At 53.1% G+C, this 26484-nt stretch overlaps 2 protein-coding genes across 2 annotated transcripts in view; one reads left to right on the top strand and one right to left on the bottom strand.

Moving 5' to 3' along the window:
• Positions 1-795: 795 nt before the first annotated feature.
• Positions 796-5762, bottom strand: LOC120928767 (ecto-ADP-ribosyltransferase 5-like). Its single transcript, XM_040339759.1, has 2 exons — positions 5685-5762; positions 796-1557 (listed from the first exon to the last, which is right to left on the bottom strand). Exons 1-2 carry the CDS (start codon positions 5745-5747, stop codon positions 799-801), a joined length of 822 nt encoding a protein of 273 aa, XP_040195693.1. The 5' UTR covers positions 5748-5762; the 3' UTR covers positions 796-798.
• Positions 5763-14256: 8494 nt separating this feature from the next.
• The window catches only part of LOC120928764 (radial spoke head 1 homolog), a 21798-nt gene continuing 9570 nt past the window's right edge, over positions 14257-26484 (top strand). The window contains exons 1-4 of the mRNA XM_040339755.1: positions 14257-14357; positions 19061-19174; positions 24126-24231; positions 24324-24414. Of these exons, the coding sequence (XP_040195689.1) occupies positions 14304-14357; positions 19061-19174; positions 24126-24231; positions 24324-24414 (365 nt within the window). The 5' untranslated portion in view covers positions 14257-14303. The remainder of the gene's footprint in view (positions 14358-19060; positions 19175-24125; positions 24232-24323; positions 24415-26484) is intronic.

Raw genomic sequence — 26484 nt, 5'->3', positions numbered from 1 at the left:
TGATGGGACACTATTCCCCCCACTGACACCAATGATGGGACACTATTCCTCCCACTGACACCAATGATGGGACACCATTCCCACCACTGACACCAATGATGGGACACTATTCCTCCCACTGACACCAATGATGGGACACTATTCCTCCCACTGACACCAATGATGGGACACCATTCCCACCACTGATACCAATGATGGGACACTATTCCTCCCACTGACACCAATGATGGGACACTATTCCTCCCACTGACACCAATGATGGGACACTATTCCTCCCACTGACACCAATGATGGGACACTATTCCTCCCACTGACACCAATGATGGGACACTATTGATCCCACTGACACCAATGATGGGACACTATTGATCCCACTGACACCAATGATGGGACACTATTCCTCCCACTGACACCAATGATGGGACACTATTCCTCCCACTGACACCAATGATGGGACACTATTCCTCCCACTGACACCAATGATGGGACACTATTCCTCCCACTGACACCAATGATGGGACACTATTCCTCCCACTGACACCAATGATGGGACACTATTCCCCCCACTGACACCAATGAGGGGACACATTCTGGCAAGGGACAACCAATCCTTGCTGGGTATTCCTAGGCTGTATTTTCATGAAGACCACCCCAAGGTAACGCCCTGATGCTGTGCCTCAATGATCGCAAGAACTGAAACCCAATGAAAGAAGAGGGTGGACCAGGAGTGGACCCTACTTCTAGAAAGCTTGTCCCCCAAATGTTCCTAATGGGCTTGGGTGCAATATGAGCATAGTACTAGACATGGGGTTGTACGTAGCGGAGGCACAGACACCTACCTTGAACAAGTGCGCAGTTGAAGTTACTGCACCGCCTTCCTGTGCTGTTCAGATAGAACTCATTGGCTTCTCCCGGAGTTTGCTCGACGGAAAAAACTTCATAACCTGGGAGCACCACCTCCTCTTCCTGCGGATACTCGGAGAACCCGTCTACGGGGACCCCAGAGCAGCCCAGCACAGTGAAGAACGAGGCGTTCCCCGCCTGGGAGGCCACAGACTGACTGGAAGACGTATGGAGAAAGTGACCAAACTTGACCCTGGTGGTTCCGCCGGGCAGCCAGTAGAGGAGATCTTCATAGCCTTGATACGAAGTACGACGTTCCCCATCGCAGTCTTTGTATAAGAGCTGCAGAGCCACCGTCAGATAATAGTGCAGGAATTTAAAGTGGAACTCCTCCGTGTAAGCGCGGTACGATTTCCCCGCGGACTTCACCGCCTCGTTAAACCTTTGTCGAATAAAACCCGTGTAGGCCACCACGGCGACCGCATGGAGGTCACCGAAACCTTCCGGGAGATCATCAAGGTCAACCGAATCCTTCCTTTTCTGATCCCATATCTTCTCCGCTTCCTTCCAGGCTCTCCGGAAATTCTTGTTGGCCATTTCAGCCTTGAAAATGTCTTGTGTTTTAATCCGGTCCTCCGTGGCTTGGCGGCAGCCCAAGTATTGGTCATCGAAAGCATTTTTGGCAAGGCCCAACTCTTCAAGGACTTCTTCCCTCTGATGAGAAAATAAGCAATTTAGCAATTAGATCCTTCTGAGTCCTCCAACACATGCAGCATTGTCTCTTTTCTACGGTTATGGCTAGAGGTTTAGCTTTGCAGGGTAGGTGAAGGGTTCAAGTAATAAATTGGGGTTCGGGTTAATAGGAATGAATGGTTAGGCTAAGGTTGGGGGTTTAGTTGGGTTTATGTTTTAGAGTACGTTAGGGTTTGGTATTAGGGGGTCGGTTGATTTGGGTTTGTGTTATGAGGTGTAAGGTGGTTATGGTGAGTAATGTTGGCTATTGTGGTTGAGGTTACTTTGAGGTAGGGCCTCGGAAACAGCCGAAAAGGCCAGAGGACACCTCGGCAAACCTCAGAAAGACTTTGTTCCTGGGATTTGCCGAGGTCAGCCTAGCTGTCCCCGGGCCTTTCCGTGCATTTCCGAATGGCGGTAGTGCTACACTTGGATGAAGTTTCCAGGCCTTCTCCCAAGGTACCAGCCTCTTGCATGGTCCTCCAGGATAGGTCCTCCCCTGGTCTCCTTCATCAAGTGGCTTCCTCCCGCAGGAAGGACAGCACAGGATCACCTCTGCGGTACGGGCTCCAGTCAGACAACTGGGCCCACCAGACGAAGCCGCAGCCCCGGGCCAACGTGCTCCCGGAGCTAGGATTCACAACACACACCTCCGGCCAGGCGGGCCACGAGGCGCGAACGGACCCCGCACCAATGGGTAACCACTCCCACAAATTAGTTGCTGAGGGTTAGTGTTACGAATAATAGATAACAGTTTGCACTATTTAGAATAGGATTTAAAGGGATCACACAAAGGTTTGGGGTTGATTTGAGATCTGGGGTTGGTGTAAGGACTGTGCCGAAGCCAACCGCACACCAGTTTTTTAGGAGGACAATAATGTCCAAACCAAATCTGAAAGATTCGAGAGACTCCGAGAGGACAATCCCTTTAGGAAGGTGAGAAAAAGAAATACCCCAAGTAATGGAGACATCCCATAATACTTGAATAATGGTGGGTGTAATGGCGCTAAAGACACTAAAAAAGTTGCTTAATCAATATATAATCCCATATATTAATAAACAAAAAAATCCGTGGTGAGTCCTCCAATGGATATAAATATAATGTGTTCCACTCTGAGTAAATCCTGGATTACCATCCAACATCAATAAAAAATGTGAAGGGTATCAATAGTGGTAAATAATAATAAATGATAAGTGAACAGCTGTGCTAAGTACTGCACAATGTTGCATCAATCCAAAAAAATATATAAATAATAACTAAATGAACATCGATAATTGTGAAAAACACATCCAATCTTATAAAACCACCAAAAAACGATAGTCCATTTAAAGTGCAGCGTGCAATACTTAAAGTGCAACAAATTCCAAAGTGATCCGTAATATTAATGAGACATGCAAAAAAATTTAAAGCATGAAAAAAATATAAATATTAAAATCCGTGTGTGAAAAAATATATATCAAGTGAAGCAAATAACAATGTCTCTATAGTTCACCAAATAGGATAAAAAATGTAAAGGCAAAGTGATACTCATCAAATGTCACAATGCAAAAAAATGGTGAAAAAAACAGCAATAATGAATAATGTTCAGTGTAAAGATGTGCTCCAAATCACAGATCATTAATATCCATAGCATTCAGTGATCCATGCTGGATGTGCATACATGCTTAAAACACTTTCACCACCAGGCTTCCCAGAAGTGTCCAACAGACTAGGTGTTCCAGCCCCTTACCTCAGAGCGGCTTATATATAAGCCTAAAAGGATGTCTCACAGGCAGTCAGCTGTTCATCCAGCCCTTCAATCCCACGACTCGGTCACGGATACTTGCAGTCTCTCAGAGGGAATATAAAGCAAGGGGAGCCTCCATAGTGTAGTAACATCAAAAGCGTTTTTATTAAAAACAAGTAAACACTCACATTTCTATTAGTACAAAATCGGCATCTAGGGCCGCGACATCTTTGATTTTTTTCTCAATATAGTCCTCTTTATAGCCCTTTTCAACAAATCTTTTACCAATAAACTTAGCTTGTTCCAGAAATACCTCAGTCTTTGTACAATTTCTTCTTAGTCTTAAAAACTGCCCCTTGGGGATGTTTTCCAGCCAAGGGGTGTGGTGACAGCTATCCAAGGGCAAGTAGCTATTTCTGTCTACGGTTTTAAAATGGGTTTTGGTTACTAATTTAACCCCTTCTCTTGCAATTTCCAAATCCAGAAAACTAATTTTCTCGTCACTGATCTCCCAGGTTAATTTAATATTTTTGTCATTGGAGTTTAAATAAAAGCCGAAATCTAAAAGGCTCTCCCTATCTCCTGACCAAATAATTAAAATATCATCAATAAAACGCCGATATAAAAGTAGTTGTTGTGGTTTTCTGTTATATAAAACCTCTGCTTCCCACTCCGCCATATAGAGGTTTGCCACACTGGGAGCATACTTGGCTCCCATTGCTATCCCGCAAATTTGTTTAAAATAATTATCACCGTACCAAAAATAATTGTGATCAAGACTATATTCCAAGCACTTAAGTATAAAGCTCTTCTGTATACTTTTTAGATCACTGAGACCAGTTAACGCCCAATTTGTGGCTTGGATTGCTTCTTCATGGTTGATGATGGTATACAGAGATGAAACATCAGCTGTAGCCATATATATAGAGCTCCCATCAACAGAGATAGTGTCAAGAAGCTGGATCAGGTGTTTTGTATCCCTCAGGTACGATTCAGTTTTCTTCACTAAGGGTTGCATTAGTATTCATTTTATCTTTATTATATATTTTCTGCAGCCTTTTATACATTGTTAGAAGTCCCTGTACTTCACAATAGGAATTTGTTACTTTATACGTTAGTTTGGATGTTATTAGGATGCCCCTCTGGCGCTATTTAAGTCACCTCCATACCAGCCGCTCTCCACCCTATGAGTAAGCAACGTTGATCAGTTGCGATACGCGTGAGGACGTGGAGGAGCTGCTGGTGACGTCACCCGCTCGCGGCCGTAGAGCGGGAGACACAAAGATTCTACATGCCGATTTTGTACTAATAGAAATGTGAGTGTTTACTTGTTTTTAATAAAAACGCTTTTGATGTTACTACACTATGGAGGCTCCCCTTGCTTTATATTCCCTCTGAGAGACTGCAAGTATCCGTGACCGAGTCGTGGGATTGAAGGGCTGGATGAACAGCTGACTGCCTGTGAGACATCCTTTTAGGCTTATATATAAGCCGCTCTGAGGTAAGGGGCTGGAACACCTAGTCTGTTGGACACTTCTGGGAAGCCTGGTGGTGAAAGTGTTTTAAGCATGTATGCACATCCAGCATGGATCACTGAATGCTATGGATATTAATGATCTGTGATTTGGAGCACATCTTTACACTGAACATTATTCATTATTGCTGTTTTTTTCACCATTTTTTTGCATTGTGACATTTGATGAGTATCACTTTGCCTTTACATTTTTTATCCTATTTGGTGAACTATAGAGACATTGTTATTTGCTTCACTTGATATATATTTTTTCACACACGGATTTTAATATTTATATTTTTTTCATGCTTTAAATTTTTTTGCATGTCTCATTAATATTACGGATCACTTTGGAATTTGTTGCACTTTAAGTATTGCACGCTGCACTTTAAATGGACTATCGTTTTTTGGTGGTTTTATAAGATTGGATGTGTTTTTCACAATTATCGATGTTCATTTAGTTATTATTTATATATTTTTTTGGATTGATGCAACATTGTGCAGTACTTAGCACAGCTGTTCACTTATCATTTATTATTATTTACCACTATTGATACCCTTCACATTTTTTATTGATGTTGGATGGTAATCCAGGATTTACTCAGAGTGGAACACATTATATTTATATCCATTGGAGGACTCACCACGGATTTTTTTGTTTATTAATATATGGGATTATATATTGATTAAGCAACTTTTTTAGTGTCTTTAGCGCCATTACACCCACCATTATTCATATCTGTCTTGAGTGTGAGAACACTTTTTGTCGTGGCTGCTATTTTAATTTTATTTTAATTGTAGTTTAGAATTATCCTTGATTAGGTTGGTTTGCGCATTGGTTCCCCCTCTTATTATCCCATAATACTTACCTCGGCCTTCACCTTCAGGATGAACAGGCAGAAGATGGTCAGAATCCTCCCGAGACGACTCATCCTGGTTGGTGCAACGATGACCTATCAGAAGAAACACATGAAATGGTCATTTTAGGGCTGGTGATGGAGGAATATTCCGACTACTGCACATGGCCGACCATCAATGGTCCTTCATTAGGGGTCTGTGCTGGATGAATGTCACAAGCCTTCACCCAGCCCCCTCAAATTCTGCTCATGTAGATTTCCTGTGATCATCGGCTCCATCTAGTGGCCAGTATTTCAGGGAAATATGTAAATTATGACCACTAGATGGAGCCGACGATCATAGGAAGTCAACATGAGCAGAATATGGGCAGGATTCAATGCTTGTGACATTCACCCAACCCCCCCCAATGAAGGGCCGCTGATGATTGGCCAGGTGCAGTCATCCGAATATTCTTCCTCAATGATGATAATAATGCGAGGATGAAACTTTATTTCATTTAGATTTACCAACTTTGTCTCAATCAGACTATACAGTATTGGGGGTCAGAAAGCACCAATCAACAACCTGACCTCCCACAATGACCCCCTGGCCCGAACTCCGGCACTGACCCCCAGCCTGACCTCCCGCACTGACCCCCAGCCTGACCTCCCGCACTGGCTCCCAGCCTTACTCTCGTACTGACCCCCGGCCCGACCTCAGGCACTGACCCCCAGCCTGACCTCCCGCACTGGCTCCCAGCCTTACTCTCCTACTGACCCCCGGCCTGACCTCAGGCACTGACCCCCAAGCCTGACCTCCAGTACTGACCCCGGCCTGACCTCCAGTACTGACCCCCAGCCTGACCTCCCACACTGACCCCCAGCCTGACCTCCCACACTGACCCCCAGCCTGACCTCAAGCACTGACCCCAGGCCTGACCTCCCACACTGACCCCCGGCCCGACCTCAGGCACTGACCCCCTAGCCTGACCTCCAGTACTGACCCCATCCTGACCTCCTGCACTGACCCCTAGCCTGACCTCAGGCACTGGCTCCCAGCCTTACTCTCGTACTGACCCCCGGCCCGACCTCAGGCACTGACCTCCAGTACTGACCCCGGCCTAACCTCCAGTACTGACCCTGGCTGACTTCCCACACTAACCCGGCCTGACCTCCAGCAATAACCCCGGCCTGACTTCCCACACTGGTTCCCAGCCTGACCTCCCGCACTGACCCCCGGCCCAACCTGAGGCACTGACTCCTAACCTGACCTTCCACACTGACCCCCAGTCTGACCTCTTGCATTGACCCCTAGCCTGACCTCCCGCACTGGCTCCCAGCCTTACTCTCGTACTGGAAAAAACATTTTCAAAGAAAATAATTTCTAACAGGAAAAAACACTGCGCAGAAAAATAAATAAGTGTAAATGCTGCCAAGTACCAAAATTGTAGATACAAATTTAAAGACAAGTGAAAAAGATAAGTACAGCGCAAAAACTAATATTGATTGAAAATACCTACACTTTGAACATAGGCATATATGATGGTGATAAATAGTGATACCTACATAGGTATATATATATAAAAAAACACAAACAGAATAAAGAAAATATTACTCTTGTACTGACCCCCGGCCCAACCTCAGGCACTGACCCCCTAGCCTGACCTCCAGTACTGACCCCGGTCTGGCCTCCTGCACTGACCCCCAGCCTGACCTCCAGAAATGACCCCGGCCTGACTTCCTGCACTGACCCCCGGCCCAACCTGAGGCACTGACTCCTAGCCTGACCTCCCACACTGACCCCCTAGCCTGACCTCCAGTACTGACCCCGGTCTGACCTCCTGCACTGAACCCTAGCCTGGCCTCCTGCACTGACCCCCAGCCTGACCTCCAGAAATGACCCCAGCCTGACTTCCTGCACTGACCCCCGGCCCAACCTGAGGCACTGACTCCTAGCCTGACCTCCCACACTGACCCCCAGCCTGACCTCCCACACTGACCCCCAGCCTGACCTCCCGCACTGACCCCTAGCCTGACCTCCTGCACTGACCCCTAGCCTGACCTCCTGCACTGACCCGTAGCCTGACCTCCTGCACTGACCCCTAGCATGACCTCCTGCACTGACCCCAGCCTGACCTGCACTGACCCCCAGCCTGACCTCCCACACTGACCCCCAGCCTGACCTCCCGCACTGAACCCTAGCCTGACCTCCTGCACTGACCCCCAGCCTGACCTTGCTCACTGACCCTTAGCCTGACCTCCAGAAATGACCCCGGCCTGACTTCCTGCACTGACCCCCGGCCCAACCTGAGGCACTGACTCCTAGCCTGACCTCCCACACTGACCCCCAGCCTGACCTCCCGCACTGAACCCTAGCCTGACCTCCCGCACTGACCCCTAGCCTGACCTCCTGCACTGACCCCTAGCCTGACCTCCTGCACTGACCCCTAGCATGACCTCCTGCACTGAACCCTAGCATGACCTCCTGCACTGACCCCAGGCCTGTCCTCCCACACTAACCCGGCCTGACCTCCTGCACTGACCCCCAGCCTGACCTCCCACACTGACCCCTAGCCTGACCTCCCGCATTGACCCCTATCCTGATCTCTGGCACTGACCCCTAGCCTGACCTCAGGCACTCACCCCTAGCCTGACCTCAGGCACTGACCCCCCAGCCTGACCTCCCACACTGGCTCCCAGCCCTACTCTCATACTGACCCCCGGCCCGACCTCAGGCACTGACCCCCAGGCCTGACCTCCAGTACTGACCCTGGCCTGACCTCCAGTACTGACCCTGGCATGACCTCCTACACTGACCCCCAGCCTGACCTCAAGCACTGACCCCAGGCCTGACCTCCCACACTAACCCGGCCTGACCTCCTGCACTGACCCCCAGCCTGACCTCCCACACTGACCCCTAGCCTGACCTCCAGCAACAACCCCGGCCTGACTTCCCACACTGGTTCCCAGCCTGACCTCCCGCACTGACCCCTGGCCCAACCTGAGGCACTGACTCCTAGCCTGACCTCCCACACTGACCCCCAGCCTGACCTCTTGCATTGACCCCTAGCCTGACCTCCCGCACTGAACCCTAGCCTGACCTCCCACACTGACCCCTAGCCTGACCTCCAGCAACAACCCCGGCCTGACTTCCCACACTGGTTCCCAGCCTGACCTCCCGCACTGACCCCTGGCCCAACCTGAGGCACTGACTCCTAGCCTGACCTCCCACACTGACCCCCGGCTCAACCTGAGGCACTGACTCCTAACCTGACCTCCCACACTGACCCTAGCCTGACCTCTTGCATTGACCCTTAGCCTGACCTCCCACACTAACCCCTAGGCACACAGGGGGCCCGAAGAGCAGATGGAAGGGGCACATGTGCTAGGACTAAACCCCCTGCAGTACAGACGGAGGGATAAAGAGGAAGAGAAGCCGGTAACACTGCAGGGGGAGGCAGGAGAGGATCAGACTAGCTGGAGTCCCTTGTCTACCCCTGACCTTCTTCTGAAGGTCCTGTAGCATTGAGCATCTGCCCCCTGGGTGTCTGGACAGAGTCTAAGTGAGCGGACTATCTGGAGTCCCTTGTCTACCCCTGACCTTCTTCTGCAGGTCCTGTAGTGTGGGGTAAGTGCCCCTGGAAGGTCGGGACAGAGTCTTCTAAATGTGGCAAGTTCACGAAAAATCCTTTCAAGGCAAGAGTCTAATAGGCAGAAGATCCACAAGGCCGGCGAGTAGTCCATAAACTGGTGATAATTCACAAAGGCGATAAAGTTCATGAGGGTCTACAGGCTCCATACCCCCCCCCCTCGGAACCCTGACTGGGCTCCCATCCCCCCCTCCCTTCCCCAAGGGGGTGAGTACTGTGATGGTGTAATAGCTAAATTTTAGTAGTATTTCCCCCAAACAACTCCTGGGGCACTTAGTGGGCCCTATTTATATGGTAAGATCTGCAGGGGGGGCGGTGACCTTTCTAAAAACAGCGGGAAAACGTTAACCAATTCCTGCTAAGTTACCCCGAGCGCAGCTAAGGGACTCATCACCATCGCAACTTTGGGACATTGTAACAATTTGCCCTTGGACGACATGATTGGCTTGAGAACCGAAACACACAGAGAAAAAAAAAACCTTCAGAACACTTTTGGAGGCACCTGCGTAACGGCAGGCAGGAGGGCGGGACGGTGCAACTTGCGCCAACATCTGCCCAACCGCTCTCCTAACACTCGTAGGGGTAATAACCACAATCCAAAATGCAACTGAACGTTATTTAGCCTCTGGACTAGTAGTGAGACCACCCTGGATCAGATATGTCCCATCACCCCATGCATCTCATCCTTGACCCCCCCCCCCCCGGGGAAAAGACAAATACCCCAGGTGGGGAACAGGGCGTGGCCAGCGCTTAACCCCCTTACATACCGCTACAGACCTTCTACTGCCACCCACTTATCTTATGAAACGCCAAAACCGAAGGAGAACTTCATCTCCCCCAGAACCACCAAGGTAAAAAAAAAATATCCCCCCCAAGGGCCACACTACGTGAGCCAGAGGGCCATATTGTTCCCTCGTGGCGACAGGTTGGGTTACCGGGATCTCGGAAAATCCTCATAAGAAAAAAAAAATAGGACAAAATTCGGCATAGTATACCATCAAAAAATAACTGAACCCGAGTTCCTCAGGATCCGTCAACGATATATCGACGATTATTCCTTTCATTGATTACCATCAGTGTTATGGAATGGAAAGTTCTACCTTGTCTTCTCTCTCCTCCGTTGGGTGTCTCTCCTCCGTTGGGTGTCTCTCCTTTGTTGGGTGTCTCTCCTTTGTTGGGTGTCTCTCCTCTGTTGGGTGTCTCTCCTCCGTTGGGTGTCTTTCCTCTGTTGGGTGTCTCTCCTTTGTTGGGTGTCTCTCCTCCGTTGTGTGTCTCTCCTCCGTTGGGTGTCTCTCCTCCGTTGGGTGTCTCTCCTTTGTTGGGTGTCTCTCCTCCATTGGGTTTCTCTCCTCCGTTGGGTGTCTCTCCTTTGTTGGGTGTCTCTCCTCCGTTGGGTGTCTCTCCTCCGTTGGGTGTCTCTCCTCCGTTGGGTGTCTCTCCTTCCTTGGGTGTCTCTCCTCCGTTGGGTGTCTCTCCTCCGTTGGGTGTCTCTCCTCCTTTGGGTGTCTCTCCTCCTTTGGGTGTCTCTCCTCCGTTGGGTGTCTCTCCTTTGTTGGGTGTCTCTCCTCCGTTGGGTGTCTCTCCTCCGTTGGGTGTCTCTCCTCCGTTGGGTGTCTTTCCTCGGGTGGGTGTCTCTCCTTCCTTGGGTGTCTCTCCTTTGTTGGGTGTCTCTCCTTCGTTGGGTGTCTCTCCTTCCTTGGGTGTCTCTCCTTTGTTGGGTGTCTCTCCTCCGTTGGGTGTCTCTCCTCCATTGGGTGTCTCTCCTCCTTTGGGTGTCTCTCCTCCTTTGGGTGTCTCTCCTCCGTTGGGTGTCTCTCCTTTGTTGGGTGTCTCTCCTCCGTTGGGTGTCTCTCCTCCGTTGGGTGTCTCTCCTCCGTTGGGTGTCTCTCCTCCGTTGGGTGTCTCTCCTTCCTTGGGTGTCTCTCCTCCGTTGGGTGTCTCACCTCCGTTGGGTGTCTCTCCTCGGTGAACGATGAGTAGAACAGAACGACTCTGCAGCTGCCACACGACTATATCTGGCACATCCCCCGGGGATGGAGGTCTCTTTGCATATTTTAGATGTTACTTCTTTTTTTCTTTATTTTGCAGAAAATATTACACAACTCCAGACCAGGGACACCGTCCCCACACAGATGTCTAAACTCTTCCTCCACTGGTCACTCTTCTCCCCATCAGTGGCAGCAGTTTTTCCACTGTGCCCCAAATGCTGCCACTGTGCCCCAAATGTTGCCACTGTGCCCCAAATGCTGCCACTGTGCCCCAAATGCTGCCACTGTGCCCCAAGTGTTGCCACTGTGTCCCAAGTGTTGCCACTGTGTCCCAAGTGTTGCCACTGTGTCCCAAGTGTTGCCACTGTGACTTAAATGTTGCCACTGTGCCCCAAATGTCGCTGTGCCCCAAATGTTGCCACTGTGCCCCAAGCTTTGCCACTGTGCCCCAAATGTTGTCGCTGTGCCCCAAGTGTTGCCACTGTGGCCCCAAGTTTTGCCACTGTGCCCCCAAGTTTTGCCACTGTGCCCCCAAGTTTTGCCACTGTGCCCCAAGTGCTGGCACTGTGCCCCAAGCTTTGCCACTGTGCCCCAGATATTGCCACTGTGCCCCAAATGTTGTCGCTGTGCCTTAAATGTTGCCACTGTGCCCCAAGCTTTGCCACTGTGCCCCAAATATTGCCACTGTGCCCCAAATGTTGTCGCTGTGTCTTAAATGTTGCCACAAGCTTTGTCACTGTGCCCCAAATGTCGCTGTGCCCCAAATGTTGCCACTGTGCCCCAAGCTTTGCCACTGTGCCCCAAGTGTTGTCGCTGTGCCCCAAGTGTTGTCGCTGTGCCCCAAGTGTTGCCACTGTGCCCCAAGTGTTGCCACTGTGCCCCAAGTGCTGCCACTGTGCCCCAAGTTTTTCCACTGTGCCCCAAGTGCTGACACTGTGCCCCACATGTTGCCACTGTGCCCCAAGTGCTGCCACTGTGCCCCACATGTTGCCACTGTGCCCCACATGTTGCCACTGTGCCCCAAGTGCTGCCACTGTGCTCCAAATGCTGCCACAGTGCCCCAAGTGCTGACACTGTGCCCCAAGTGCTGCCACTGTGCCCCAAGTGCTGCCACTGTGCCCCAAGTTTTTCCACTGTGCCCCAAATGTTGCCACTGTGCCCCACGTGTTGACACTGTGCCCCACATGTTTCCACTGTGCCCCAAGTTTTGCCACTGTGCCCCAGATGTTGCCACTGTGCCCCAGATGTTGCCACTGCGCGCCAAGTTTTGCCACTATGTTTGTGGGGGATGAGGTATGGCTCGTAATTTTAATTTTTTACTTTTTTCTTTGTTTTGTTTTACATTTTTTGCTTTTTTTTTTGAGGGGGTATTTATTTATTTTTGTATTTGTTGTGTGTTTTCATTTTTTTTCCCCATTTTCTTTTTTTATGAGTTTTTTTGTGTTTTCATTTTTTCCCCCCTTTTTTTTTACCCATTCACACTCTTTATTTTTTAAGAGTGGTGTTCATTTTTTTTATTTTTATTTTGTTGTATTATTATTTTTCTTTTCAGTTTTTGTTTTCTTTTTTTTTAACGTTTTCTTTTTTTCTATTTTTATTTGGGAGGGGGGGGGATATTTTATTATATTATTTTCAATGTTTTTTTTTTTCCGTTTTCCTTTTTTTTGGGGGGGGGGGTTCTTTTTTCTATGTGTTTTAATTGTTTCCCCCCATTTCTTTTATTTTTATTTATTTATTTTTTTGGGAGGTGTTTTCATTTTTTTCCATTTTATTTTACCCATTTACTTTTTATTTATTGTGTATTCATTTTCTTTTGTTTTATTATTTTGTTTTCCGTTTCTTTTTTTTACGTTTTGTGTCTTTTTTTGGGGGGAGGGGTGTATTTTCTTTTTTTGGTGTTCTTTTTCTTCTCTGTGTTGGCTCTTGTAGGGGATGCGCTACAGTATATGTGTGCGCCATATTCAGCATTTCCACACGTATATATATCTTTATGATGTGTGTAGACTGTAGAGCTGTATTGTGAGGGATTCATGAAAGTCCCGCCCACCGACCAATCACTGAACCAAACTAATAATGTGAGCGTCCGCCGTAAGGAGTTCTAACCAATCATGAGCGTAAGATTTGCGAAACTGCCCGCCCTCCGACCAATCGTTGCGCACAAGGCAACGGAAAGCTTGAAGTAAAAGCGTCAAAAACCCGCCCCAGTTTTTCAACCTATCAGCGCCCAGTATTTATTACAACACCGCCCCCTCTATTGAGAAAATGCCACGCTGACCTATGAGGTAACCTTCACGTGACCTCCCTCCTTTCCCGCCCGCCGCTGTCACGTCGCCGCCATCTTGCTACACCCCGAACACACTCCTCTATAGAAAAGAAGGGGGGCAAGCGGCCATCTTGTTACACCCACCGGAGCTTTGCGTCTCACAGTTATTTTTAACAGGAAACGGAGCTTATCGGATGAAATGCAGGATTTGGAAATCCGACGAACTGTTTAGATGTTGATTTTTAAAAGCAGCGGCGAACCTTCCGACCTCACAGGTTTGTGAATGTGACAGAACACCGCTGCTTTTATAATTCCACATGTAAACAGTCCGCTGGTGTAAGAATCCTGTATTCCACATGATAAGTCCCGTTTCCTGTTAAAAAAACAATATTTGTTGAATTGTAAAAATCCGATGGGTGTAACAAGATGTCCGCTTGCCGTTTTCTCGTTGTATCATACGTGGAGGAAGTGAGGGGTGTAGCAAGATGGCGGCGGCGGAACGTCACTTCCGGTGTATTGTCACATTATGCTCCCCATCACAGATTGCTCCGGAAGTGACGTTCTGCGGCCGCCATCTTGCTACACCCCACACCATTGCACAGTAATGATGGAGTGGGAAGGGGGCAAGCGGCCATCTTGTTACACCCACCGGAGTTTAGTGCACGTCTCCATGGTGAGGCGGCTTGTGGGCGGGGCCCGGTGTCCATGGAGACGGGAGTGTACACAGACAGTGTAAGGGAGAAGAGAAGAGATGTCGGACCTGGGATCAGAGGAATTCGAGGAGGAGCACGAGCCCGACCTCGGGGTGAGACTCATATAATATCCTATATACTGTATATATATATATAACATGACGTCAGTGAGGGGGAGGGGTGTGATATATATAATATATACAGAATGTCTCCAATCTTTGTATTGTTATTATGGGATGAGACCCCCAACTCTCTGTGTCCCCATTCTAGAGATTCTCCCTCTCTCTGGTGTGGTGTCACCGGGACAGGAAGTGTTGGGGGGGAGGGGTAATCTATGGTTGTTGGGGGGGGGGGGGCTCACCCCCATGTCTCTCTAGGTGTCGGGGTCTCACCCCTCTGTCTCTCTAGGTGTCGGGGTCTCACCCCTCTGTCTCTCTAGGTGTCGGGGTCTCACCCCTCTGTCTCTCTAGGTGTCGGGGTCTCACCCCCATGTCTCTCTAGGTGTCGGGGTCTCACCCCTCTGTCTCTCTAGGTGTCGGGGTCTCACCCCCATGTCTCTCTAGGTGTCGGGGTCTCACCCCCATGTCTCTCTAGGTGTCGGGGTCTCACCCCTCTGTCTCTCTAGGTGTCGGGGTCTCACCCCTCTGTCTCTCTAGGTGTCGGGGTCTCACCCCTCTGTCTCTCCAGGTGTCGGGGTCTCACCCCCATGTCTCTCTAGGTGTCGGGGTCTCACCCCTCTGTCTCTCTAGGTGTCGGGGTCTCACCCCTCTGTCTCTCTAGGTGTCGGGGTCTCACCCCCATGTCTCTCTAGGTGTCGGGGTCTCACCCCTCTGTCTCTCTAGGTGTCGGGGTCTCACCCCTCTGTCTCTCTAGGTGTCGGGGTCTCACCCCTCTGTCTCTCTAGGTGTCGGGGTCTCACCCCTCTGTCTCTCTAGGTGTCGGGGTCTCACCCCTCTGTCTCTCTAGGTGTCGGGGTCTCACCCCTCTGTCTCTCTAGGTGTCGGGGTCTCATCCCTCTGTCTCTCTAGGTGTCGGGGTCTCACCCCCATGTCTCTCCAGGTGTCGGGGTCTCACCCCCATGTCTCTCTAGGTGTCGGGGTCTCACCCCTCTGTCTCTCTAGGTGTCGGGGTCTCACCCCCATGTCTCTCTAGGTGTCGGGGTCTCACCCCTCTGTCTCTCTAGGTGTCGGGGTCTCACCCCTCTGTCTCTCTAGGTGTCGGGGTCTCACCCCCCTGTCTCTCTAGGTGTCGGGGTCTCACCCCTCTGTCTCTCTAGGTGTCGGGGTCTCACCCCTCTGTCTCTCTAGGTGTCGGGGTCTCACCCCTCTGTCTCTCTAGGTGTCGGGGTCTCACCCCTCTGTCTCTCTAGGTGTCGGGGTCTCACCCCTCTGTCTCTCTAGGTGTCGGGGTCTCACCCCCATGTCTCTCTAGGTGTCGGGGTCTCACCCCCATGTCTCTCTAGGTGTCGGGGTCTCACCCCTCTGTCTCTCTAGGTGTCGGGGTCTCACCCCTCTGTCTCTCTAGGTGTCGGGGTCTCACCCCCATGTCTCTCCAGGTGTCGGGGTCTCACCCCTCTGTCTCTCTAGGTGTCGGGGTCTCACCCCTCTGTCTCTCTAGGTGTCGGGGTCTCACCCCTCTGTCTCTCTAGGTGTCGGGGTCTCACCCCTCATGTCTCTCTAGGTGTCGGGGTCTCACCCCTCTGTCTCTCTAGGTGTCGGGGTCTCACCCCTCTGTCTCTCTAGGTGTCGGGGTCTCACCCCTCTGTCTCTCTAGGTGTCGGGGTCTCACCCCCATGTCTCTCCAGGTGTCGGGGTCTCACCCCCATGTCTCTCTAGGTGTCGGGGTCTCACCCCCATGTCTCTCTAGGTGTCGGGGTCTCACCCCCATGTCTCTCTAGGTGTCGGGGTCTCACCCCTCTGTCTCTCTAGGTGTCGGGGTCTCACCCCTCTGTCTCTCTAGGTGTCGGGGTCTCACCCCTCTGTCTCTCTCCAGGTGTCGGGGTCTCACCCCTCTGTCTCTCTCCAGGTGTCGGGGTCACACCCCTATGTCTCTCTAGGTGTCGGGGTCTCACCCCTCTGTCTCTCTAGGTGTCGGGGTCTCACCCCTCTGTCTCTCTAGGTGTCGGGGTCTCACCCCTCTGTCTCTCTAGGTGTCGGGGTCTCACCCCTCTGTCTCTCTAGGTGTCGGGGTCTCACCCCTCTGTCTCTCTAGGTGTCGGGGTCTCACCCCTCTGTCTCTCTAGGTGTCGGGGTCTCACCCCTCTGTCTCTCTCCAGGTGTCGGGGTCTCACCCCCATGTCTCTCTAGGTGTCGGGGTCTCACCCCCATGTCTCTCCAGGTGTCGGGGTCTCACCCCTCTGTCTCTCTAGGTGTCGGGGTCTCACCCCCATGTCTCTCCAGGTGTCGGGGTCTCACCCCTCTGTCTCTCTAGGTGTCGGGGTCTCACACCTCTGTCTCTCTAGGTGTCGGGGTCTCACCCCTCTGTCTCTCTAGGTGTCGGGGTCTCACCCCTCTGTCTCTCTAGGTGTCGGGGTCTCACCCCTCTGTCTCTCTAGGTGTCGGGGTCTCACCCCTCTGTCTCTCTAGGTGTCGGGGTCTCACCCCTCTGTCTCTCCAGGTGTCGGGGTCTCACCCCTCTGTCTCTCCAGGTGTCGGGGTCTCACCCCCATGTCTCTCCAGGTGTCGGGGTCTCACCCCTCTGTCTCTCTAGGTGTCGGGGTCTCACCCCCATGTCTCTCTAGGTGTCGGGGTCTCACCCTCATGTCTCTCTAGGTGTCGGGGTCTCACCCCCATGTCTCTCTAGGTGTCGGGGTCTCACCCCTCTGTCTCTCTAGGTGTCGGGGTCTCACCCCTCTGTCTCTCTAGGTGTCGGGGTCTCACCCCTCTGTCTCTCTAGGTGTCGGGGTCTCACCCCTCTGTCTCTCTAGGTGTCGGGGTCTCACCCCTCTGTCTCTCTCCAGGTGTCGGGGTCTCACCCCTCTGTCTCTCTCCAGGTGTCGGGGTCACACCCCTATGTCTCTCTAGGTGTCGGGGTCTCACCCCTCTGTCTCTCTAGGTGTCGGGGTCTCACCCCTCTGTCTCTCTAGGTGTCGGGGTCTCACCCCTCTGTCTCTCTAGGTGTCGGGGTCTCACCCCCATGTCTCTCTCCAGGTGTCGGGGTCTCACCCCTCTGTCTCTCCAGGTGTCGGGGTCTCACCCCTCTGTCTCTCTAGGTGTCGGGGTCTCACCCCTCTGTCTCTCTAGGTGTCGGGGTCTCACCCCTCTGTCTCTCTAGGTGTCGGGGTCTCACCCCTCTGTCTCTCTAGGTGTCGGGGTCTCACCCCTCTGTCTCTCTAGGTGTCGGGGTCTCACCCCTCTGTCTCTCTAGGTGTCGGGGTCTCACCCCTCTGTCTCTCTCCAGGTGTCGGGGTCTCACCCCTCTGTCTCTCTCCAGGTGTCAGGGTCTCACCCCTCTGTCTCTCTATGGATGTCGGGGTCTCACCCCTCTGTCTCTCTAGGTGTCGGGGTCTCACCCCTCTGTCTCTCTAGGTGTCGGGGTCTCACCCCTCTGTCTCTCTAGGTGTCGGGGTCTCTCCTCTGTCTCTCCAGGTGTCGGGGTCTCACCCCCATGTCTCTCCAGGTGTCGGGGTCTCACCCCTCTGTCTCTCTCCAGGTGTCGGGGTCTCACCCCTCTGTCTCTCTCCAGGTGTCAGGGTCTCACCCCTCTGTCTCTCTATGGATGTCGGGGTCTCACCCCTCTGTCTCTCTAGGTGTCGGGGTCTCACCCCTCTGTCTCTCTAGGTGTCGGGGTCTCACCCCTCTGTCTCTCTAGGTGTCGGGGTCTCACCCCTCTGTCTCTCCAGGTGTCGGGGTCTCTCCTCTGTCTCTCCAGGTGTTGGGGTCCCACCCCCATGTCTCTCCAGGTGTCGGGGGTCTCTCCTCTGTCTCTCTAGGTGTCGGGGTCACACCCCTATGTCTCTCTCCAGGTGTCGGGGTCTCACCCCTTTGTCTCTCTAGGTGTCGGGGTCTCACCCCTCTGTCTCTCTCCAGGTGTCAGGGTCTCACCCCCATGTCTCTCCAGGTGTCGGGGTCTCACCCCCATGTCTCCCTAGGTGTCGGGGTCTCACCCCCATGTCTCTCTAGGTGTCGGGGTCTCACCCCCATGTCTCTCTAGGTGTCGGGGTCTCACCCCTCTGTCTCTCTCCAGGTGTCGGGGTCTCACCCCTCTGTCTCTCTAGGTGTCGGGGTCTCACCCCTCTGTCTCTCTAGGTGTCGGGGTCTCACCCCTCTGTCTCTCTCCAGGTGTCGGGGTCTCACCCCTCTGTCTCTCTCCAGGTGTCGGGGTCACACCCCTCTGTCTCTCTCCAGGTGTCGGGGTCTCACCCCTCTGTCTCTCCAGGTGTCGGGTCACCCCTCTGTCTCTCCAGGTGTCGGGGGTCTCCCCCCTCTGTCTCTCCAGGTGTCGGGGTCTCACCCCTCTGTCTCTCTCTAGGTGTCGGGGTCTCACCCCCATGTCTCTTCAGGTGTCGGGGTCTCACCCCTCTGTCTCTCTAGGTGTCGGGGTCTCACCCCTCTGTCTCTCTAGGTGTCGGGGTCTCACCCCTCTGTCTCTCTAGGTGTCGGGGTCTCACCCATGTCTCTCTAGGTGTCGGGGTCTCACCCCTCTGTCTCTCCAGGTGTCGGGGTCTCACCCCCATGTCTCTCTAGGTGTCGGGGTCTCACCCCTCTGTCTCTCCAGGTGTCGGGGTCTCACCCCTCTGTCTCTCTAGGTGTCGAGGTCTCACCCATGTCTCTCTAGGTGTCGGGGTCTCACCCCCATATGTCTCTTTCTCTTCCAGGAATATGAAGGGGAGCGGAATGAAGTGGAGGAGAGACACGGTCAGGGTAAAGCACGTTTGCCGAACGGTGACACCTATGAAGGGTTCTATGAGAAAGGGAAGCGACACGGCCAGGTGAGTTCTCCATACATCTTTCGCCCACTCTCATGCAGCAATCCAATCCCTCCATACAGGGGGTGATCCTCTTACACCGTCTGATGGAAGTGACCTCTCTGGGCAGTGTTGGGATGGGAGGGGGGGGGGTAGAAGAGAGTGTTGGCCCCGCAGTGGTGGGATCTGAGGTGGGGGAGGTAGGAGCAGTGGTAAGATCTGAGGTGGGGGAGGAGTTTGGAGACTCTCATGGTGGTGGGATTGGAGGTAGAGGAGATTGGAGACTCTCATGGTGGTGGGATTGGAGGTAGAGGAGTCTGGAGACTCTCATGGTGGTGGGATTGGAGGTAGAGGAGTCTGGAGACTCTCATGGTGGTGGGATTAGAGGTAGAGGAGTCTGGAGACTCTCATGGTGGTGGGATTGGAGGTAGAGGAGATTGTAGACTCTCATGGTGGTGGGATTTGAGGTAGAGGAGTTTGGAGACTCTCATGGTGGTGGGATTGGAGGTAGAGGAGTCTGGAGACTCTCATGGTGGTGGGATTGGAGGTAGAGGAGTCTGGAGACTCTCATGGTGGTGGGATTTGAGGTAGAGGAGTTTGGAGACTCTCGTGGTGGTGGGATTGGAGGTAGAGGAGTCTGGAGACTCTCATGGTGGTGGAATTTGAGGTAGAGGAGTTTGGAGACTCTCGTGGTGGTGGGATTGGAGGTAGAGGAGATTGGAGACTCTCATGGTGGTGGGGTTGGAGGTAGAGGAGTCTGGAGACTCTCATGGGGGTGGGGTTGGCGGTAGAGGAGATTGGAGACTCTCATGGTGGTGGGTGTAACGGCTACCCCCTGGTGTGAGGGTCTCAGCCGTTGGAGACGTCCTTTTCCCTGGCAAGCTGCGATATGCAGGTACCGCCGGTATATCCCATCGAACGCCCTTCCAAGAAACGAGACGTGCTACGTTTGCAGAGTCAAGCAGACTGACTTTATTTGGCATATTTCACCTGCTTATATCTGCTTACAACTGTTACAGGAACAATGACATCTCCTTGAATTAATCACTTGACCAGTCTCTAGCCGCTTCGGCACCTCACCCCACTTAACATTTCCTGGCCAGGCACATTCCTTTCTCAATAGAATTCAATTAACCTTTAAAACAATTATCACTCACACATAATCCCCATCAGCATACACCTCACAGGGGGGCTGTTTACCTGCACACAAGAGAGAGTTCATTATCTATGCGAAGGGAACATTAGCATTCAGCAATGAAAAGATACTTGTCCAATTAACCCTTTGTGCTCAGAATACAATGTGGTAAATCCAACTGTAACAAGTCCTGCAGTTATTATCGATGTCCAGGCAGAATAGTCCATAATCCGTTACACTGCCCCCTTTTTGTGGAACACTCCGGCAGACCCGGATTGATCCTTTTCGGGTCAACTTGGGGATGTCCGGTCTGCTGTTAGGGTAAAAGTTCCGTTTGCCTGGACAGTCCGTCAGCCTTCCCATTGGCTTACCAGGTCGGTAGCTGATGGTGACGGTGAATAATAGAATTCAGTTCTGGAACAGTCACTTGCTTTGCTCTCTCAATGGCTCCCAAAACCTGTTGCTGATGCTCTTGGGACAGATACGGCACCACCTGGATGCAAATCCCATTTAATCTTTTGACAATTTCCGCCTGTTTGTGCATTTCAATGTTCAAGCCACGGGACATCTCATAATACATGACATAGTGTCGTTGCATCTCTGATTTCTCACTGGCCAACTTGTCACATTCCCATTTTAGACTGTGATATTGTGCCGGATCTACAGTACATGTCGGGGAAGGTAGTCTTACCCGGTTCTCAGCAGCAAGCGGGTTGATTCCAGCAACACGGGTGGTCACGGGACAAGCCGCAGCAGGTGTAGGTAAATAAGCCGAAGTCAGAGGGCCAATGTCGTTGCCCAGCACCACCTCGGCAGGTAGGTTGTCCATGATACCAACTGTGGTCTTTCCTGACCCGGCTCCCCAGTCTAAATGCACCCAGGTGGTGGGTACGTGAAATACAGCACCCCCTGCGACCCGGACGGCAACTGTGCGAGTGGACACGTTCTCTGGCTTTACCAGATGTTTTTGAATCAGAGTGATAGTAGTCCCGGAATCTCTTAGGCCTTGTGCTACTTGTCCATTCACTCGTACCTCCTGACGGTGATGCTGACGGTTATCCGGAGAGGCCGCTTGTATTGGGTCTGCCTCATACCAAATTCCCAGACATTCCTCAGGGCCCCCCTCGGTCTCCAGGCAGTGGGCCGCAGAGGGACGTGATGGAGTGACCTCTGTGTTGGGTGTTGTGCGTCTCCAATTGTTATTTGTAGCTCTCAAAGGGCAATAACGAGCAATATGTCCCGTGTCGCTGCAGTGATGGCACGTCACCCTAGGCGAAGCCCGGGGGTAGTTGTTAGGCCCCTGAGGACGTGGTGGGACTGGAGCCCGAAACTCTGGGCGTGGGGTGACGGTTGGAGTACGCGGTTCTACCTTCTGAGCCAGCCGCATAGTACCCTGGCTTACTTTCCTTGTTTCCGCGTACTCATCTGCTAGCTGAGCCGCCTCGTTTAAGTTAGCGGGACGGCGATCTCGTACCCAGTCTTGTACGTCTGCGGCCAGGTCTTGGAAGAAATGTTCCATTAGGAACAGCTGCAATACTTCCTCCCTGGTGTTGGCCTTGCACCCTTGTACCCAAAGGGATGCCACCCTTTGTAACTGGTTGGCCCATTCCATGTGGGAGTTCACAGCCATCTTCTTGGACTCCCGGAAGCGCCGGTGGTAGGCTTCTGGCGTTACGGCATATCGGGTTAGCAGCGCCTTTTTAACTTGCTGGTATTGTAAAATATCCTCTGGAGCGAGAGCCCGAAAGGCTTCATTGGCTTTGCCCGACAATTTCCCCGACAAAATAGTGACCCATTGGTCTGGTGGTACCTGGTGTAGTGAGCACTGCCTCTCAAAATCTGCCAAATATCCATCGATTTCCTCCTCACTTTCTACAAAAGCTTTAAATGCAGTGAACGGTATTTTCTTTCCTGTAGCAGCGGGTGGGGGGGTAGGAACTGCAGGTGTAATGGGCTGTCTCGCTCTTACCAGTTCCAGTTCTTGTCCCCTCTTCGTTTGTATTTCTTCCCTTGCTTCCCGGAACAGCTGGTTGATAAGTTCCACGGACGTTTCTGGATACAAGGATAATCTCCGCTGTACAATCCCAGTAATTACATCTTCCTCGCTGACCGGTGCAAGGGGCTCCGTTCCTTCCATGGATCCATCCATTTCGTCCAGCTCCAGCAGGTCAGCTATCAGCTCCCTCCGTGGTCTGTTGCTGGCGCTCCTACCACGACTCTCCAATAGATCTTTTAGTGTGGATCTTTTCAGCCTGGCGTACTGCGACTCCATTCGGCACTTGCTCTTTGGATAAAAGGACCATCCCACTGCTACCAACCAATGTAACGGCTACCCACTGGTAGTGAGGGGTCTCAGCTGTTGGAGACGTCCTTTTCCCTGGCAAGCTGCGATATGCAGGTACCGCCGGTATATCCCATCGAACGCCCTTCCAAGAAACGAGACGTGCTACGTTTGCAGAGTCAAGCAGACTGACTTTATTTGGCATATTTCACCTGCTTATATCTGCTTACAACTGTTACAAGAACAATGACAGTTTCCGCCCTCCCCTTTTCCCAGTAGGGGGCTTCAACACAGACCCCCTGAAACAATGACATCTCCTTGAATTAATCACTTGGCCAGTTTCTAGACGCTTCGGCACCTCACCCCACTTAACATTTCCTGGCCAGGCACATAGAATTCAATTAACCTTTAAAACAATTATCACTCACACATAATCCCCATCAGCATACACCTCACAGGGGGCTGTTGCCTACACAAAAGAAGAGTTCATTATCTATGCGAAGGGAACATTAGCATTCAACAATGAAAGAGACTTGTCCAATTAACCCTTTGAGCTCAGAATACAATGTGGTACATCCGATGGGGACAAGCCATGCAGTTATTATCAATGTCCAGGCAGAATAGTCCATAATCCGTTACAGTGGGATTGGGGGTAGAGGAGTCTGGAGACTCTCATGGTGGTGGGATTGGAGGTAGAGGAGTTTGGATAAGGGGCCCCGTAGGTGAGGGGCCCCGTAGGTGAGGGGTGAGGGGCCCCGTAGGTGAAGGGTGAGGGCCCCCGTAGGTGAGGGGTGTGGTGCCCCGTAGGTGAGGGGCCCTGTAGGTGAGGGGCCCCGTAGGTGAGGTGCCCCGTAGGTGAGGGGCCCTGTAGATGAGGGGTGAGGGGCCCCGTAGGTGAGGGGTGAGGGCCCCCGTAGGTGAGGGGTGAGGGGCCCCATAGGTGAAGCGTGAGGGCCCCCGTAGGTGAGGGGTGAGGGCCCCCGTAGGTGAGGGGCCCCGTAGGTGAGGGGTGAGGGGCCCCGTAGATGAGGGGTGAGGGGCCCCGTAGGTGAGGGGTGAGGGGCCCTGTAGATGAGGGGTGAGGGGCCCCGTAGGTGAGGGGTGAGGGGCCCTGTAGATGAGGGGTGAGGGCCCCCGTAGGTGAGGGGTGAGGGGCCCTGTAGATGAGGGGTGAGGGCCCCCGTAGGTGAGGGGCCCTGTAGATGAGGGGTGAGGGGCCCCGTAGGTGAGGGGCCCCGTAGGTGACGGGTGAGGGCCCCCGTAGGTGAGGGGTGTGGTGCCCCGTAGGTGAGGGCCCCCGTAGGTGAGGGGTGAGGTGCCCCGTAGGTGAGGGGCCCTGTAGATGAGGGGTGAGGGGCCCCGTAGGTGAGGGGCCCCGTAGGTGACGGGTGAGGGCCCCCGTAGGTGAGGGGTGTGGTGCCCCGTAGGTGAGGGCCCCCGTAGGTGAGGGGTGAGGTGCCCCGTAGGTGAGGGGCCCTGTAGATGAGGGGTGAGGGTCCCCGTAGGTGAGGGGTGAGGCCCGGTATGTGGAGAACATTAATCGTTATTTCCATTGGCAGGGAACTTACCGATTCGGGAACGGCTCGCGGTACATCGGAGATTATCACCAGAACCGGAAACACGGCGCCGGGACCTTCATGTATCCCGATGGGTCCAAATATGAAGGTAACCAGAAGCCCCTCCCCCTCTTCTTCTATAGAAGATCTGAGACCAATCCCAGCAATTCTAATCCCCGCCCCCTTCTCCTCTCCCTCCAGGTGATTGGGTGGATGACCAGCGGCAGGGACAAGGAGTCTACACCTATCCCAACGGAGACACCTACAGCGGAGACTGGTTCTCCCACCAGAGGTAATGTCCTTCTATCACCGTCCTACTCAGAGGAGAGCCCTGTCTCCACTCCTCTCCTCTCTTCTATCAGAGGAGCGCCCTGTCTCCACTCCTCAGAGGAGCGCCCTGTCCCCACTCCTCTCTACTCCTCAGAGGAGCGCCCTGTCTCCACTCCCCAGAGGAGCGCTCTGTCTCCACTCCTCAGAGGAGCGCCCTGTCCCCACTCCTCTCCACTCCTCAGAGGAACGCTCTGTCTCCACTCCTCAGAGGAGCGCCCTGTCCCCACTCCTCTCCACTCTTCTATCAGAGGAACGCTCTGTCTCCACTCCTCAGAGGAACGCTCTGTCCCCACTCCTCAGAGGAGCGCTCTCTCCCCACTCCTCAGAGGAGCGCTCTCTCCCCACTCCTCAGAGGAGCGCTCTCTCCCCACTCCTCAGAGGAACGCTCTGTCCCCACTCCTCAGAGGAACGCTCTGTCCCCACTCCCCAGAGGAGCGCTCTGTCTCCACTCCCCAGAGGAGCGCTCTGTCTCCACTCCCCAGAGGAGCGCTCTGTCCTCACTCCCCAGAGGAGCGCTCTGTCTCCACTCCCCAGAGGAGCGCTCTGTCTCCACTCCCCAGAGGAGCGCTCTGTCCTCACTCCCCAGAGGAGCGCTCTGTCTCCACTCCTCAGAGGAACGCTCTCTCCCCACTCCTCAGAGGAACGCTCTGTCCCCACTCCTCAGAGGAACGCTCTGTCCCCACTCCCCAGAGGAGCGCTCTGTCTCCACTCCCCAGAGGAGCGCTCTGTCTCCACTCCCCAGAGGAGCGCTCTGTCCTCCACTCCTCAGAGGAACGCTCTGTCTCCACTCCCCAGAGGAGCGCTCTGTCCTCACTCCTCAGAGGAACGCTCTGTCTCCACTCCCCAGAGGAACGCTCTGTCTCCACTCCTAAGAGGAACGCTCTGTCTCCACTCCTCAGAGGAACGCTCTGTCTCCACTCCTCAGAGGAACGCTCTGTCTCCACTCCTCAGAGGAACGCTCTGTCTCCACTCCTCAGAGGAACGCTCTGTCTCCACTCCTCAGAGGAACGCTCTGTCTCCACTCCTCAGAGGAACGCTCTGTCCCCACTCCTCAGAGGAACGCTCTGTCCCCACTCCTCAGAGGAACGCTCTGTCCCCACTCCTCAGAGGAACGCCCTGTCCCCACTCCTCAGAGGAACGCCCTGTCCCCACTCCTCAGAGGAACGCTCTCTCCCCACTCCTCAGAGGAACGCTCTGTCCCCACTTCTCAGAGGAACGCTCTTTCCCCACTCCTCAGAGGAACGCTCTGTCCCCACTCCTCTCCACTCCTCAGAGGAATGCTCTGTCTCCACTCCCCAGAGGAGCGCTCTGTCTCCACTCCCCAGAGGAGCGCTCTGTCTCCACTCCCCAGAGGAGCGCTCTGTCTCCACTCCCCAGAGGAGCGCTCTGTCCTCACTCCTCAGAGGAACGCTCTGTCCCCACTCCTCAGAGGAACGCTCTGTCTCCACTCCCCAGAGGAGCGCTCTGTCTCCACTCCCCAGAGGAGCGCTCTGTCTCCACTCCCCAGAGGAGCGCTCTGTCTCCACTCCCCAGAGGAACGCTCTGTCTCCACTCCTCAGAGGAACGCTCTGTCTCCACTCCTCAGAGGAACGCTCTGTCTCCACTCCTCAGAGGAACGCTCTGTCTCCACTCCTCAGAGGAACGCTCTGTCTCCACTCCTCAGAGGAACGCTCTGTCTCCACTCCTCAGAGGAGCGCTCTGTCCCCACTCCTCAGAGGAACGCCCTGTCCCCACTCCTCAGAGGAGCGCTCTGTCCCCACTCCCCAGAGGAGCGCTCTGTCTCCACTCCTCAGAGGAGCGCTCTCTCCCCACTCCTCAGAGGAGCGCTCTCTCCCCACTCCTCAGAGGAGCGCTCTCTCCCCACTCCTCAGAGGAACGCTCTGTCCCCACTCCTCAGAGGAACGCTCTGTCCCCACTCCCCAGAGGAGCGCTCTGTCTCCACTCCCCAGAGGAGCGCTCTGTCTCCACTCCCCAGAGGAGCGCTCTGTCCTCCACTCCTCAGAGGAACGCTCTGTCTCCACTCCCCAGAGGA

This window comes from Rana temporaria, chromosome 2 (genome assembly GCF_905171775.1).
Source record: "Rana temporaria chromosome 2, aRanTem1.1, whole genome shotgun sequence".
Lineage (NCBI taxonomy): Eukaryota > Metazoa > Chordata > Amphibia > Anura > Ranidae > Rana > Rana temporaria.
Note: the sequence above shows the minus strand (reverse complement) of the source record. Positions and strands in the feature narration are given on the sequence as shown.